The 17,761-nt window shown below is 38.2% G+C and overlaps 2 protein-coding genes across 4 annotated transcripts; both read right to left on the bottom strand.

Moving 5' to 3' along the window:
* Positions 1–569: 569 nt before the first annotated feature.
* def8 (differentially expressed in FDCP 8 homolog) lies at positions 570–9,924 on the bottom strand. 3 transcript variants are annotated; one of them, XR_011077663.1, is made up of 12 exons: positions 9,508–9,924; positions 8,551–8,673; positions 6,350–6,444; positions 6,067–6,216; positions 5,318–5,459; positions 4,893–5,057; positions 4,633–4,760; positions 4,081–4,194; positions 3,678–3,758; positions 2,866–3,001; positions 2,523–2,632; positions 570–2,103 (listed from the first exon to the last, which is right to left on the bottom strand). XR_011077663.1 is itself a non-coding variant. In XM_068580041.1 (12 exons), the coding sequence occupies exons 2-12, from the start codon at positions 8,657–8,659 to the stop codon at positions 2,010–2,012; spliced, it is 1,329 nt and encodes a 442-aa protein (XP_068436142.1). In that variant the 5' UTR covers positions 8,660–8,673; positions 9,508–9,924; the 3' UTR covers positions 570–2,009. The 3 variants fall into 3 exon arrangements, 2 of the variants coding, with proteins under 2 accessions (XP_068436142.1, XP_068436233.1); XM_068580041.1 differs by having other exon boundaries at positions 2,861–3,001; XM_068580132.1 differs by having other exon boundaries at positions 2,861–3,001; positions 9,777–9,924.
* Positions 9,925–15,318: 5,394 nt separating this feature from the next.
* mc1r (melanocortin 1 receptor) lies at positions 15,319–16,296 on the bottom strand. The gene has a single exon (XM_068580305.1). The coding sequence runs from the start codon at positions 16,294–16,296 to the stop codon at positions 15,319–15,321; it is 978 nt and encodes a 325-aa protein (XP_068436406.1).
* Positions 16,297–17,761: the final 1,465 nt, after the last annotated feature.

Raw genomic sequence — 17,761 nt, 5'->3', positions numbered from 1 at the left:
TAGTAAGGTAGTAAGGTGCTTCAAAATGAGACATGATAATCCACATGTTGATTGTCAGACCACTCTTTATGTAGGTTACCAAATGGTTTTCTAAGTGCAGCCAAAGTAGGCGAGACCGCTTTACTCTATTTGTACAACAAACATAAGGCTCTGTTTGACTAAAGATTTAAGAAATATTCTGTGTAGTGATTTATGCTGTAATCCAGTTTGACATTACAGATTACAGCACGGACGCACACAAACGTGCACACTCTTTCAGAAGGCAGTATTTGTCCCCATTAACGCACTACAAATGTTGCACTCAAGAGTAAAATCCCAAAACAGTGCGCGCTCAACCCTCATTCCCTCCAGTTGGTGGTTGTAATGCACCTCTAAACTAGTTTACAAACCGCAAAGTAAACAGTAAGGTCCTGGACCGATGGGCTAAAACAGGTCAAAAGTAAACATGACATTTTTATGACGTTTTCATTTCTTATTATAATTTTGTAGCTGCCAGTTTGATGATGTTTACACATCTGTGCCAATGGGGCACACTATGTCATTACTCATCGATGAACAAAAACTGCAGTTTTAATATATTTAATAACTTTATTCATGCACTACTTTTACAACAGGGCATGGCTTTCACCAACACCAAGTATGTCCCTTAGTTTGAAATCATGCTGAAAGACAAGACAGCCAAAACTCATTAGTTTAAGAAAAATAATTCAGGTCAACATTTCCACATCACCAAAGGTGTATCATAACATCTCTGTCATTTCTGGACATGTGCTAAATGTACATTAAAACTGAAACCATTAGGATGATGCAAAGTGTATTAAGACGTTTGGATAACAGTTGTATGTAACCTGACTAGCTGAGGCACGCGATGTTCATTAGTATTCACATCTATTTGCTACACACTGTACGAAACGGCACCAGAGAACACACAGATCAAACTGTCTAAAATGAGTTCACAGTTTTGAATACAAGGAAATCAAATTTTACTTCATGATTCTTTTTTTTTTTTTATCAATATTTGAAATATATATACAGATTTCAAATAATGGTTTTCATGATTGTATAGATACAACCTTTCTTGTCTAAAACTTGCAAGTGATATAATTATTTTCCATTATCCAGGCTGACGAATTGACAATAAACAAACTCAATCTATACTAAAAATAAATATTGTCGTAAGAGCTGAAAATATTTTTCATATTAAATGTCAAAGAGATGAGCTGAATTATGACCGAGATGAAAATAGGCATGTTACACAAGTGGAGGACGAGTGTGGACCACTTTAGGAGCAGTACTTGTACAGTGTTGGGCGTGACAATCGAATATAAGTAAACATCAAATTCTGACATATTTAATTGATTTATTGTAAACTATAAACACAGTATTTTAGTTGTGTCATACTAACTTAATACCTCATAACCTGATGCTGGGAAATGACGGCTCAGTGCACTTAATTTTCAAAAGCATGATGACAAGATTTTGTGAATATAACTAAAACATACAACTGGAAGCTGGAAGGCAATTTTAGTCTTTGGAATCTATAGTTATAGTCATTGAAATTCAAAATCATTCTTTGTATATGGCAACCTTAAAGTTATGTAAAATTGGCAGTGTAGGTTAATGCAGTCACGGTTTACTAGAGTTGATATACACCATAACAATAATTCCCATCTGATGAGGTGACCTTTCTCTAAAGCATGTACTTTGTACATTTATACAAGCAGACGCACACACTAATGCAAATAACTCACACGAAAACACATACACAGTGTTCAATACATCCAGTTTCAGTATGAATTAAAAACTTGGGTAAAAAAAAAGTATATATTAATTTTCAGATGGGTTCTTAAGTACCCTGCTCATGAATTTAAAGACACAACAGTATAAACATGTACACGAGACCAACCAAGGAAGAAAACTAAAAGCTCGCCTCCGGTCTGACTTTATTCTTCGAGCACAGCATGAGGCAGAGTTCAACTCTCCAGTCGCTCAGGTGGTCCTCTCCAGAGTTATGCATCTTTCACGACAGGCACCTCGTCCTGCTTGCGTTCAGTCATTCGGGCACATCGCGGACATGTTGTTGAATTGTCATAGTAACAATCTCTAAAGAGACACAAAACAAACACCAAAATGTTTGTTATGAAGTCGGTTATAATATTGGTGTCAAAACCGTACAGCCCAGCTCGTTCACTCCGCTCAGCTTCAGCCAATCGGCTTGCAGCTTCGTCACTGCGAGCTAAACACTCAAAGTCACGACTGTTTGCTGTCCTGGACAGCAGAAAGTGGATACATCTTCCATCACAAACATGTGATTTGAGTAATGTAATGTGTTTAATTTTAAAAAGGAAGAGTTTAGTGTTTGTAATCATACTTTTGCTATCTACAGTGTGTTAGTGAGACAAGATGTATTTATTTCTCTGTATGCAGTTTGAAGGTGTGTTAACATGATCTTAGACTAGATTACAAAGGATTATTAGTAACTCCACTCAAAACGCTACAATCACAAGTTGGTGGTGACTAACCTGTGAAAGACAGCAGAGCAGTCGTGGCACACTGAGGTATGACTGTCAAAAGGGAACAGTATGTCTCCTTCCTTACACAGCTCACACACGAACCCTTTGGCCTGGCAACGCTACACACGCACACACATGCACGCACAAACAAAATGGGACAGAAATGTAGGGTTTTAGGGAAGCTACATGTTCTCTACTTCTTAAGTAAATAATATGATTGTCAATAAATGACTATTGCCTTATAGTAGACACGACAAGATTGTGTTATGTGTGAAACAACAAGAAACAAGCTTACTAGCAAAGACAAGTCATTAGTATTGTTCTTTGTGCTGTATGTAAGAGCTCACCTCACAGTCTAGTTTGATGTGCTTAGCAAATGTGGTGTGGACCTCTGTGAGGGAACAGCTGAGTCTGCCACTGGAGATGTCAATCAAATCCTGTAGTGAGTACATATCGTCGTTCTCCACAAAATGTTGTCGCTCTTGAAGCTGGGGAACACAAACACCAAAAAAAATAAGAATGTTGTTCTGTTGGAAGGACTTTTTTTTTTAATTTGGCAAATATGAATGCTCGTTTGTTGTATTCTGAAAAGTAAAAAGGCCAAATTGTTGTGATTGCCACATGCTTGTGACCCTCTCAAAGGATCTTTTGGCTTCATTGTTGTTTCCTGTTCTTACTGATGTGCACAGAATGTTAAATCATACCTTTTTTGTGTTTATTATTATTTCTTACATTAAGAGTGAAGCTGCTAATTAAGCAGTATTTGGGAAGCTGGACTATCTCTTATTGTATGTGCATGTTTGTAGATAATATTTCATCTGTAATATTGAGAAAGGTTCCTGTTGTAAAATGTAGACAACCCCTCACTTTTACCACATGGTGGTGCTGTTGTGACATTATTTATTGGTCACATACATACAGCTTTATTGGCTAACTAAATGTATGTGTAAACATACATGAAATTTGACTTTGGTTACATGTTGCTCACATCGTACAGATGTACATATTATAAACAAGATAAATATCAAAAAAAGACATTAAAGACAACAGAGTAGTGCAGAAGGAGGTGTCTGAATTACTGTTCATCACAGTGACGGCCAGTGGAAATATTACTTTTAACTCCACTATGCAAGGTAAATTTTCACACACAAAAGAGAAGCCCACCTGTAGTAATAGCCGAGCCTCCATGGCCTCCTTACAGGTGATAAAATAGGGTTTCATCAACAGAATATCCTGACGGAGTTTCTGTAAAGGGACACACACACACACACACACACACACACACACACACACACGCATACACACACACACACACACACACACACAGCTGTCAGTCTTACTTAGTGAACAGAGATGCAGGCGCTTTATTGATGTGCTAGCAGTTTCATTACAAAAGCACCTGATGCAAAACTGTGACATTGTGCTAGATTACTGTTAGTGTAACAGTAACTACTTAAAATGATGTGGTTAAATTATTGTAGAAGTGGTTCTGGGCTAAAACCTATTTTGTTTCACATACCCGGATATCTTTTCTTTACAAACTAGTGCCTCAACAGCAGATACCCACCCTAATCTCGACCAGTTCCTCCACAAAATTGAATAGCAGCGGGTTGATTTCTTTTAGCTTCATCACAGGTCGTGAGATCATCAGTGCAAGGTAGCGCATTGACGAGCGACAAACCTGAAACAGAGAAACCTTCAGAACAAAGATTGCCCTGACTGCCCTTTAGCAATTATCCTGGATGAAAAAAGCTCCTCTCGAGCAACAGAAGACATAGTGAGACTGTTTTCAAAGGCTGTATAGTACTCATCGTGACGAGTAAAGTGACCTTGCTGCGTACACGCTTATGTGAAGCTTATTTGATGCTTCTGTAATAACAATCTGGGCATTTCAGATTTTTTAGCAGTAATAAGTTGAGACGTACAGTTGTAGATTTTAGTTTCTTTACAATAACATACAATATGACAGTAGTCTGGTCAAATGACTACAAACATCCATTTCCTGCTTGAAAGTGGTATAACTCAAATTAAATTATACTTTAATAGAGTCATAGCTTGATGACTTTTGAAGGGATATTCTAATATATTAGTGTATTTCGTTGTAGATGTTGTGGGTTACCTTGCGTGATTCAAACTCCCAGTTGTGGATGACACGGGCTGGGACGATGGCGGTGTCATTCCAGTGGCATGTGCTGCAGTAATACTGGCCTGTGTAGTCACATTGTCTGGCTTCAGACGGCACGCCCCCTCCAAGATAAATATTGCACAGAATATACTTTTAAAACGGTGTGATTAAATATGTAGTATTTAAATATGTCAAAGAGAATAAATTAATTTCAATTTACCAAACATAAATAAACACACTCAATTTGTACTCACTTAGTGAAATAGGTGTGCGACATTCTGCACAGCGGTAGTCTTGTCGGTCAAGTCCTATCTCAGGGCAGATGCTGAGCTCGAATGCCGACTGGTGGCTGACCTTTGACCTGACACAGGGCTTGGTGATCAAGTTCATACACTTACTATGGCAACGATAATAGCACCCTGAAACAAGAGAGGGATAATCACATGACACGCAATGTCACTACCCCTATACACACACAATCTTTGAGGGAGTACCATCTTTTGAGTTTGTGCATGAAGCTTTGATAGAACAAAAAAAGGCATTTCAGATATAGATCTTGCATGGAGGACTGCATTCTTAAACCATCCTATTCGATGCACAATGGGATGTTTTATGAATTTGGGAGTAAAATATCTCCACAGCGATATATCAGACTGATGCATTGTACGGAGGGTCTCACCTGTGCAGGTATACCAAGTCTGGATGAGGCCCCAGACGATAGCACTACACTTGTCACAGGTTTGTTTCACGCTCTTGCTCTTTTCCTTGGAAAAGCGGTGCTCCAGTAGGATTCTCAGATTAGGCTCATCCTCCTCAGGGTCCTTTTAGGAAACAAAAACAAAATTCAAAGATCACTAACACAGTACCCCAGGATGCATCGATAGTGTATTTTGTTTACTGTGCCCCCTCAAGTTTATAAACAGTAGCTAGCTGGGTTAGGCTATTGGAAATGTCAAGACCATTGGGCTATTTGAAGGAAGTTTTTTGCAGGAAGTTGTTCTCAACAAACTTGTTTAACTTGCTATCAGTCTCCAAGAATGTCTCACTTATCACACAAAGGATAATGGCTATGAAGGCCGAAAGGAACAGTGCAGAACCTTTTCACAAGCCTCACCCTCTCAGCTACAGAACAACTACAATATCAATTTAATTTTCCCCAAAAACTGTAGCGCCCAGAGATTATTACATTATTATCATTGCAATAATTCAAATGCACTTGAATGTAGCTTTAGTTTCAGTAAATGCTTTGCCAGAAATGCAATTTAAAAAATCCACATATATGTACAGCTGTGCATTCCACAAAAATCGACAACTGGTCAAGTGACATTGGTCAATTAGGAATGTCTTGACATTGTACTGATTGCCCTGCCAGCTTCAACAACTATATTATCCTGTGATCCACTTCTCCATTCACTCCGCCGTTCCAACCTTAAGTTGCTGTAGTTTGAGACGAAGGTGGATAAGTTTCACCACAGTGTCCTTTTGTCTCTCAGAGTGTTCTGGCAGCTCCAAAATCAGCTTTTTACACTCCTCTATGGCCATTTTCAGCTGTTCAATGTCGGAAGCCACAACAGAACCCTGAAACAGGTGAATAAGAGCAAAAGTATGTGCATTAAATACAATATTTCTTTCTGAATGCAAGCGCTCTACGTTTAGCAATATATAGTTCATTTGGATTTAAGGTGGACAGCAGGAACAAAACGTTACTTACCATCGGCCTTGAGAAGTGGTCCTCAGCTAGACCAAGGTCCATGGTCCGGTCTGAACTGTGGGTTCTAGTCCCAGGGAACCGCTCAGGCCTTGATTCTAAAGACAAGGCAACCTTTTATAAAGCACTGTTCATCTTGGAAGCAGACCCACTTTGGTGTGGTAAGTGCACTCAGTCAGGCAATGCCAACTTCACACGACTGTGGCCATTCATAACGAACCCTACGCTCTGAGCACTCAAGAAAACCAGACAAAGAGCAAAAGATTGAAACGGACAACTGTAGAGATCCCATGTAATCCTCTTATCAGTTCTGGCAATGTGTAACCAAGCCAGGTGACTAGACATACTGCAGCTGTGTCATTGAAACTGCACATCAGCTATGAATGAACTTTGAAGTGCTGGTCACGTTTGCCTCAAAATATAAAGTATGTTGATACTGTATGGTAAATGTCAAGCCTGTCATTTGTAATATTGTGAGATGCATTTGATTTACATTCCAACACTTCTACTAAGCTGATTTGATGATCCCCTCCTGTGTATAACCGAGGAGAAGATGTAAAATATAAACCAGCAACACATGCCCAAACACCAAGTTCGATCAGCCTTTAATCTTTACTTAATTTGAAATGTAATTTTAGGAAGTACATTTTGTGTATACATGAAAATATTAAAAGTGAAAAAGGAGAAAGCTAAATTACGCGATATACAGTTGGTCAACCCAAGTCTCTATGTCAAATAAAATCAGTGCAAAATGAACACTTAAAAACACATTGATCTGAAACTTTCACACTGACTGTAACTTCCAGATATCAACAGTGTATATTAAAATCATGAAGTATTTGACTAACATTTTTATTTTGACAATAAGAACAAAATGTAAGTGAGGAATCTAAACATTAAATGAAACATATTTGAAAAGGCCTTTGATTCATAACCATTCAAAGGAAACATAGTAAACCACACTAATCACATATTCTAACAAACACCCCAACCTACTAAAGAAGTGCAAACAAATTGCTGTTACCTGCATACACCTCAGAACAAAACATGTTGAATGAATGCAGCTTCTCAGTGACAGAGTAAGGACAATAAAGTGTGTCAGGTTTGCCTGTCAAAATGATTCTAGTCGTATACAAATGTCTTTCATTCCCAAATCCCAGAATACAGGAAGTGTCACTAAACTACTGCTTACACTTGTTTTTCGTTTCCTCTGTTTCAGCTATTGTATTTCCAACTTCCTTTTCCAAAGCTTAGAGTTACTCACAGCAGTCCAGTGTGAATTCAAACATTTTAACCTGTGTAAATATCTGAGAGATAATTTGTTAAAAATCAGTTTCAGTAGGAGTCACCGCCCCACAGTAAGCACATAGTAGCCTCACTGCACTTAGCACTGTAGGGGAGCAAACCTACATCTGCAATTAAGTGACATTTAGAAAAGCAGAAACAATGTTTTTGGGAAAACACCTCCCACTGCAGCACCCATATCCTCATGACAGGCCACAGGCAAAAAAACATTTGATGTTTCTTTCACAACTTTGGCTAAAAATGATGCTTAATTAACTGGCCTCTTTTCACAGTCTACTAAAACAGATGTCTTCTTAGAGGAAAACAAAATACTGAAGATATAAAATCAGTTTCAATAATATAATAGGAGCTGGGAAACATTAATTTCTCACCTTCACAATTTTATTACCTGCACTAATACATGTTAGCACATATTGTCTGGGATTTTTGTTGAAAGTGAGATGGATAAAACAGAGTTGTGCTGTGCTTTAGTCCTCCATGTATTTTTCTATGTCTCTACAGTGAAATGTATCATGTGACATACATGGTCTGGTTGCAGCCTGGACTAATGTTGCTCTTCACCAGTGTATTTTTTATCAGGTCTTCGTGACCATGAGAGAAAATAAATAAACTATAAGGTGCGGTGAAGTGCAGTATGAGTTGCCAAAGTCACCAGAATACACTTTGTTTCATTTTATCCATATTTTCCCGGTTTCTGTTTTTCCATTAGTGTAGCACTGATAATGCAGGACGACTTTCACCAAAACTGTCCAATGGCTGAGGTTCAATAAATAATGTTCATATGACTTCCCGTTTACAACAATACTTTTTTTTCCCCTTGAACTGGTATGGAAGTGTGCTTAAAGTAAGGTATTATTCTATACTTGAGACAGCTGTGTCTCAAGCTGTGTGAACTTTACCATGCAGAGGGGGTGTCTTTCCTCCTGGAAGACCATCTTCTTCCTCTCCACGATCAAAGGGATTGAGGCGGGTTTGTCGGAAAAGTGCAAGTTTATCATCATACGCCATTTTATCACCTACATCTGAAGAAAAGAAAGTTCATTAGTCACACTGAGAGGTTGGTTGTTTATTTTCTCTTGTGATTATGAATTAAAGTACAATGGTAATAAAGTTGCTGTCCTTTAATGGCAGCCAGATCCCTAATGTGTTGCATTGTTATTGGTTATTGTACACTGTGTGATACTATTCAGATCTTCATGCCACTGCTAAGCAGTAAACACTTCTTTCAAACTGGTTATAATTCAGACTCTCTCTTAAAATGTTGTAGTCTTTTCTGTCGCTGTCTTCATCACAGTTACCTCAAACTTTACAAAGCAATACGAGATCAACGGAAGACAACTTACAACCATAGTAGTACGCTCTTTGACTATTTTTTGCTACAATTTTTTTTTTTTTTTTAAAGTAGTAAACTGCTATGTCAAGAGGTTTAGAAAGTGGTCCACAGTTGTTTGTTTTTTTACAAACAAAAATATCTGGACTAAAACATAGTCTGCTTTCAATAACCAACAAGTAATGGAGGCCTCTTAATGATCCATGAATGGTAAGTGGCCTGCAATATCTGAAATAGTTAAATGATAATAAGAAATCTTCAAACATGTTTCCTGTTAAATGTTTCCCGTTCCTAGTTTCCAAAAGGATGTTGTGTATTCAAATTAAAACTAGGATTTTCATCATGCTAGTGTTTTTGAGATGCGTATTAAAATGGCATAATAATGAAAACCACGTGAGCCCTCCTATGAAAAGTAATGTGCACACTTCAGACCATGTCACCAACGAGCTTGTTTCCCTTGTATCGAGTCAAGCAGGAAAACACTGCAAAGCCTGAGAAACGTCATGGACTCAGATTGAAGGCTCACCTCACTGACTGTAACCAATCAGGGCTGTGTTGTCGGTCAGACTCCCAACACAGCGGTAACGGTAACGTGTGTGTCTCAAGCATTAGTTAATGGTAAACATGTAGAGTATTCAATATAAATAATCACAGACACGTTACCAATATAACAAGGGCGCATCAACAGTAATGCACTAATGTCAGCAGACAAGCTAACGTTAGCTAACTAGCTTGACAAATCAAATAAACATCTTCTTGGACACTGACGTAGTCTCGGTCTGGTCATTAGCTTACCCCGTCGTCCACTATATTTATCACTAAGGACTCGGCAGCTGTTAAATATGTGTTATGGTCGACGCTAGCGGTAGAGATGAACAGCTCTACCACTAGCTCTAGCAGTGTTGTTTTGCTACTTGCAACATCATAAGGTTTAAAGCGTCAAGTCATCCATTGCTTTAAAAAAATATATATATTTCCGGTTTGGATTTTCAAAATAAACTCTGTTTTAGATTATTGGTGGACTACAATAAGATGAAAAAAATATATATTTTATTTTTTGCACTGAATCTTGTATATCAAAACATTAATCTACAAAAAGTAGCATATTATTTTTTACATTTAGTTCCCTCACTTCTCACTCTGACTGCCAAATTGTCAGTAGCTATTCCAAGCTGTGTGACCAGTAAACTCTAACTGAATAAACGAGATTGGCACAGGCACTCCTAACACCACGATATATATATATATATATATATATATATATATATATATATATATATATATATATATATATATATATATTTCAGTGTAGATGTAATTTGCCTCTTTGTTTACCTTTTTTCTTAGCTCTCATGGTAACACGGAGTTTAATGTCGCATATGACTGGGTAATTCCCACAAAGTCTACAAATGCGGGCTTACGAAAAGAGTTCAGAGGGCTCAACATGTGTGCAAGAGAGCCTTCAAACACTCGATCATTTGGCAGTGGGACAGCCCCAAACCCTCAAGGAACGCGCATCACGGGAGATGGGATTGTGTCAGAGCTTTAAAACGGTTTATATTAAGACTTCGAACAAAAAACTCAAAGCTTGGACAAACTCCCTGCAGCAACCATCAAGAAATTATTATTATTCGGTCCGGGTGACAAATTATATTTAGCCACAGATCACTAATTATCATACTGAAAAATTCTTCATGGATTGTTGGTTTCAGGCCCTTCACAGTCCTTTTAAAAAGCAGAAGTTCTGCCAAAAAGTTTCAAATATGCATGAAACAAAGACTGTAAAGAACAAGTGAGTACAAACTTAATATGAAAAACATATACATATATCCATACATATATGTAGCTAAATATTTTTTTTCAGAACATTTACTTTAATTTTTTGCAATTCGTTTTCTGTTAAAACTGTGAAATGGCATTTCATTTAGTTTTTCTCAGTGATACGTGGGTGAATCAATTCAGTGATATATGTAATGATTTTAAACAATTAAGATGTCTAATTTCTTCCTTGAGGACATGGCTGAAGATGTATTTTGTTTTAGTTGGAAATCCCCTTCAAGGATGTTATGTATCGCTCAGCAACTGAACTTGATCATGAGTTTAAAAACATTTCAAAAACGTCTCTGTTGTGTTATATATCAATGCCCCTTCTGTCTGAGCAAATTTTGTATTGCATATTTGTTCTCTCAAAAAAGGATGTGTTCATGTTGCATGTATATGTTTAAGGTCAAAGATGTGAAGTTCTCATTGTGGTTTATTGTTTGCATATATTGCAGACACACCTGTTGAGGTGTAATGAATTGACATTTTTTAAAACAATTTTTATTCGGACATCTTTGGCACTTCTGACATGTGGTAACTGCAGTAGTCTCTTGGACAAAATAAAGTATAGTGTTAGCATTTACATAAAGAAATACATGTGGTATGAATATCCTTGAATTAATATCTAAATTAATCCAACAATCTGCGACCAATCATGGAAAATAGAATTGAAGGGTGAATAATGATATTGCTGCTGTTTCTTTTATGTATTAATTTACCACAAACATTTTTTTTTATTTGAGACAAATATATTGCATGTAAACAATTGCAAGGATTACATAATACATACTCCCTGTATAAAATAGCTGTACAACAAAGTCCTGTTTCATTCAGTTTCAAGTTTTTATGAGTTGCATTCTGCAGTTTTCTGTTTTTTTTTATAAACCCACAGCATTTACAATATGTTGAATCAGGTTTAAAGAAAATACACTAATTTCCGTGGGTTGCATTGAGATTTATAAAGCAGATATAGACAACCATACTGTACATTCCCAACTCCCAAGAAGAAAAAACTACAAACTAATTATGATATTAAAGTAAAAGTAACATTAAAAATACAAAAAAAATATAAAAGTAAAGTGAGTTATAATTCAAAATCAAAAGAAAAGTACATTAAATTCAGTGATTACAGTGGTGACTGTATGTATCTCAGCAGCAAAAAATCTGGCAAGCAATACTGTGTATAATAGTCTACAATATTAATATTATCAATGCTAACATGCGTTTCTCACATGGATCCCGTCATCTTGTAAAGTAAATATTTTTGTCTTGTCTGAGACAGTTTGATCGTATGATCTGTAAGTATTTTTCCATTATTTGGAAACAACTGGCAAACCACTTCTACCCCAACAATTATATAGGAAGCAACAATTATACTTTGTGGCTCAAATACAGACATGTGACTTAATTTCAGGTTTTCTTAAGGTCACTTAGAGTCTAAAATGTAGGCCCTATTTACAACAAATCCTTAGGATCAATAAATAATAGGATATCATAGGATAATTTGAATTAACAGAAAATAAAAAAATAGTACAAATCTTAATTTCAAGAACAACAGGTTGCATCTCAAATGGCAAATGGCGCCCAACTTGACTGACATGTTCGCATTGTCCTCTCGACCACAACTTGTGTTTTTTTTAATGTTTTTTTTTATTTTAAACATAGATATTCATCTTAAATATAAATATGTATCTATTAAATATACATATTTATCCATCCTAAATATAGAATAGTTGCACACTGAAAAGTCCGAGATGGGTCATTATACGAAACGGGTGCCATTTGAGTCCACAGCATTTCATGAGCTTCAAAAGATGTAAAAAATAGTCAAAATGTGTTTCAAAAGTTCAAGGTTGTCAATGATAGTGTTGTTAATTACATAATTAAAGTTTTAATGGCGTTGCAAAAGTAAAACAAACACTTTTTAGCTATTATTAGTAAGGATATGGCTGGTTTTGCCATGTCCTCAATGACCAACATGGAATTTGCATTAAAATTATCAACTTTAAAAAGTTATTTCTAAACAAAACCTTTATTATACTAAGGTCTAAAGTCATGCCCCTGACACTATACAATATATTTATTCAAAATAAATCATTATTTTTTGCAAAAAAAGTCCTTATTTATGCACGTCCCCTAATTTGTCTTACAACCCCATAACGCAAGTGACATCATTCGAACCCTTGCAGGAGTCAAGCTCAAGAGCCGGCAAGTTCCCACATTATTTGACATTGTTTAGTTGCTGTTTTTATGTCTTGGACAGGGTCCGTCAAGCTTAGCCTTACTGCCCCGTAACGTATAATAGATAGGGATTTTTTTTTAAAAATCCACTTGTAATGTAAAGAAAATTCTATTTTAGTCTGATTAGTGTAGTAGCTAGCTTAGCTAGTTGACCACATGGTGAGCTGCAGCCATGTTAACGTGAAATTTACCACCCGTTACATACCACCCCGTAAGACTTTAACTGCTGGGTCGTAATAAAATAGATATACTTTTAGGGATTTAATACCTGAGGTGGAAAAATATTTTTTTTGGGAGGTCTACTATGTCTTTCATAATGTAAGTGTCTTTTTCTTAAAAAACGAAAATTACAAAGTGGAAAAGGCACCCGTCTCGTAAGATCGGAAAAGCTCACCTTGAGCTCACTTATAGCTCAACAGACTTTAATTTTTGGATACGCCAAGACCCTGACAAACACAGAAGGACCAACAGCATCGGCCGTGGGTGCCTAGCACAGCAAACGGAGACAGCGGAAAGGACAGCGTTGTGGCAAGAGAGAGGGGCTACATGCTAGGCTAAAGGCTAGGGCTACTCGACCACCATTACCTAGCCTGTTGTTAGCTAATGTCCACTCTCTCAAAAACAAGATAGATGAGCTGAGAACTAGGACTACAGCCCATCGTGAGATGAGAGTATGCTGTGCTCTTATTTTCACGAAAACTGCTGCATGATGTCATCAGTAAACAAGAGACTGGACACGAGGTCGCTGTGTTTGCTGTAGCCGGCGATTTCAATCACCGCAACCTCAAGAGTGTCCTCCCGAAATACCATCAACACATAAACTTTCCAACAAATTGCAATGCCGTAGCAATGCATAGTGTATAAAGATACAATGAGCAATACTATTATCACATTTTTTCATATTTATCATAGCAATACTATTATCATATTTTATCATATTTATCATAGAATTACTAGTATCTTATTTTTGTGAAATACTGTTATATCTTTTATATTTTGTGCCCTATTCTCTATTCATTTTTTCTACCCTAAATGTATTGTAATTCTGTGTGAGGAGGACCGAGCAAAAAAAGCTTTTCATTGCACAGAAAAGCTGTCTGTTATCTGTGCATATGAAAGTAAAAACATCTTGAATCTTGAATCAAAGGACATCTGCCTCTACTGGCATTGGGTAATAAGTCTCTCATGGCCGTCTGTTGAATTTTAGCATTCGTGGCAGTTAGACAAATAAGAATGAATTGTATTGTTTATAAGACTTCTGTACAGGCCACCACGATCAAAGTCCCACTTGTTTGACCCTCATAGCTGAAATCAGGGCCCACATCTTTTGTAAGTCACCCCTATTAGCACATTTCAGAGAACCACAAACTCCCAGAAATACTTTGATATGCTTTCTTTCACAAACCCTCTTATGCCCCGGGCCTTTAGCACCAAGCCAGCCAGTTCATGTGATTTTTACCATAATTTCCCCACTCAGTCATCCAGGCAATTCTTTTTGGCAAAGTAATCCATACAAAACGCCACCAATTAAACTGCAACAAGAGTTTTAATATGCTGCCAATCCACTTCAAGGCTAAGGACAACACTTTACTCTTGTATAACATGTAATGTCTGAACTTTTTCATCCACTTGAAAATTCAGTGCGAAATTAAATTATTTTTTTCTATTTAACAGCAGTTAGAAGTATTCTCAATGGAATAAATGCTTCATTTGTATGAGGTTTCCAGGGTGACAAATATCTCAAAATAGTTGGAAATGTAAGGCGTAAAATAAAATGATGGGAAGGGAACAAACATGCAATCGTCAAACATTAACCTCACTTGGAAATTGCTTCTCTATTATGCCTCGAAATATAATTTTACGTCAAAGCTTGTTTTGGGTAGCGTTGAGTTTTATTATAAACTTCCCCAGAAATGTATTCAATTTCCGTCATAATGTGCAGACACATGTTCATAGCAAGGAGAAGACTTGTACTTGTTTCATTAGGAATAAAATGCTTGTCAGCGTGACTGTAAGAGAGTTTAATTTGAACATCTCTGAGTCATAATTTGATCGTCACCCAACATGGCAGAAAGTAATCCCTATTAAAGACGGAAGCTACATGTGGAAGTAACCCTAATCATAAAATCCACGAGGCACGAAAGTTGATCAGATACTGTCGTGCATGAACATCATCTGCCAGTTCAAGCACGCAACAGTCAGTGCTTCTGAGACAATGCAGGCCTAGTCGACTTAGTTCATATCCTGACGCTCTCCTCCTCCTAAATGAACACTGTCACACACCGAAGCACCATGAACACATGACCAGCTCCTGCAGGGTTTTACGCAGCTCCTGGCTCCGGTAGGCGTAGATGAGCGGGTCGATCAGCGAGTTGCAGATGATGAGGATGAGGAAGAGGTTGAAATTTCGGAAGAAACAGTTGCAGAAGGGGCTGGTGGGACATGTTAGGATGAGGATAAGGTGGAGGAAGAAAGGACCCCAGCATACAATGAAGACCCCGAGCAGGATGGTGAGAGTCATGGCTCCCTTCATGCTCGTGGATTGGCGCCTGTTCATGTTGAAAGCCATGATGCGCCTGGAGTGTACGTGCGCCAGAAGGAACATATGGAGGTACAGCACGGCGTTAAACACCAGCGTGATGCAGAAGAAGGTCACGAGGCACACAATGACAGCGTTGTCGGTGTGGTACACGATGAAGAGGATGCTGGAGGTGATACTGGCCAACCACACCACCACTATAATGACGACTGCGCGCTGTGTGGTCATGATGCTTTGGTAACGCAGCGCGTAAAAGATGGTGATGTAGCGATCAGCAGCGATGGTGCAAAGGAAGGAGAGCGAGGACACCACGGAGCTGCAGATCATTACATCGATGACGTTGTCCAGGTGGCGCAGCATGCCGGGGTGCACGTCCATCAGGCCGTGGTCGTTGAGAAGCATGAAGATGGTCTCCACCACGTTGCTGACACTCACCAGCATGTCGGACACCGCCAGGCAGCAGATGAAGTAGTACATGGGCGAGTGCAGGTTGCGGTTCTTGATGATGGCAAGAACCACCAGGATGTTCTCCACCAGGCTGATGAGCCCCAGCGCCAGGAAGAGCTCCTGCGGGATGCGGATCTGCACGCAGCCCAACAAGTCCCGCTCTCCAGCTGTGGAGTTCGTTTCGTTCTCCTCCATTAAGTAATTCAGCGGGCTGAGCTCCATGTGGTGGATGACAGAGTTCAGGAAAGACCTGTTGGTCATTTCCATGTCTGACCTCTTAATGACGACCAACTGATGTACAGACTGTCCTGCGGAAATTCAAACTGTGAGCAAGTGTCACCAATTTTCTTTGTTTCAGTGGATGTTTCACCTGGAGCCGTTGCAGCCACACGTTGCACCACAGCCAGTTGGAAAATCAAGCCAGTTGTTCAGACATTGGATCCATCAAAAGCGTTGACTGTCAAATATCCACAAAGCATTATTACTATATATTTCAGCGAATAAATCATAATAACAATGACATAAATACTTCTTAGCTGGGGAAACAGTCAAATTCATTCCTGAAAGTTTAAGTGCGTGTCCGGGTGAAAAGTGCGTATCCTCCCCACGAGTTTTCTTATTTCCTATGGATGCAACGTGTCCAGCAAGGAGATCCATAAAATGCCACTCTGCATCAAAACAATGTACTCACAATCAATGTTTTTTTTTTGTTTTTCACTCTGACTCGATCTCGATCCGGCCATCCGCTAAACTGCTCTTATCGACTCAGGCTGTGACCGCGGGAATGGGAGACTGTGACTATCTTCTCACAGTGATGCTGCATCCTGGAGGACCAGAGGCGACTCCTCCTCTCAAGTAAACATCAGCTGGGCTGTGGTCGTGTATCAGTATAATGTCCGACAAGCTCACATTTTTAGGGAAAATGGAGAGGAAAGCATGGTGGGAATGAGTCTTGTTCAACTTACTATTTCATCTAATGTCTTTTTGGCGTTTTTGTTTAAATACATGTTGTAATGTTTCCTATATTTAATTTACAAACGGTGATAGATAGTTGCTCAGCAATACATCATGCGCAGTGTGACCTCTTCACCTGTCAAATCATTGCTTTTTAATTAAAAAAAGAAGACATGAATCTGTGATTTATATCGTTTCAGTTAATTCTATTTCATTCCGGGGAATATTGTTGCTGTGGACACTTTGTGCCTTCATCATGCAACAAGTCATCAACAACAAGCTGCTGTCTGAAGGGCTGAGACTTTCTTTCTTGAGTCACAGCAAACATGAAACAAGTTTGTGACATAGAAAGTGATGACACATTGAACAACTATTATTATTTTCCCACTTGTTAGATGACTGACAAAAGAAAAGATTTTCTTTCCATATTTGAATATACAGTGTGAAGATATGACAACAGCTCAATAAACAAGCTTTTGGTCATTTGCAGCTAAAATAAGACATCCAAGTTTAAAACTAAATGTATTTTTTATTATGTTTTTAAGTATGTTGTGTCATCAGAGAATACTTAGTACACATCAGTCATGGAGTCTGACACAATGCAGACCTGACAGATATTGTTTATTACTCTGTCTGTTTACTCGATTGTTGTTGTTCTTCCCCTCATCTCCATCCCTGAGAAGACTTGCATCATTGCACAAACACACTCACACATGTAGACATGCTCACACATTACACTCATGCTCCACATCGATAAGAACACCTACCGTCCTGCCCC

Source organism: Clinocottus analis, unplaced genomic scaffold, assembly GCF_023055335.1.
Source record: "Clinocottus analis isolate CAN_PGR_092001 unplaced genomic scaffold, fCliAna1.0.p SCAF_1, whole genome shotgun sequence".
NCBI classification, from domain to species: Eukaryota; Metazoa; Chordata; class Actinopteri; order Perciformes; family Cottidae; genus Clinocottus; species Clinocottus analis.
This window is presented reverse-complemented; position numbering and strand designations above follow the sequence as displayed.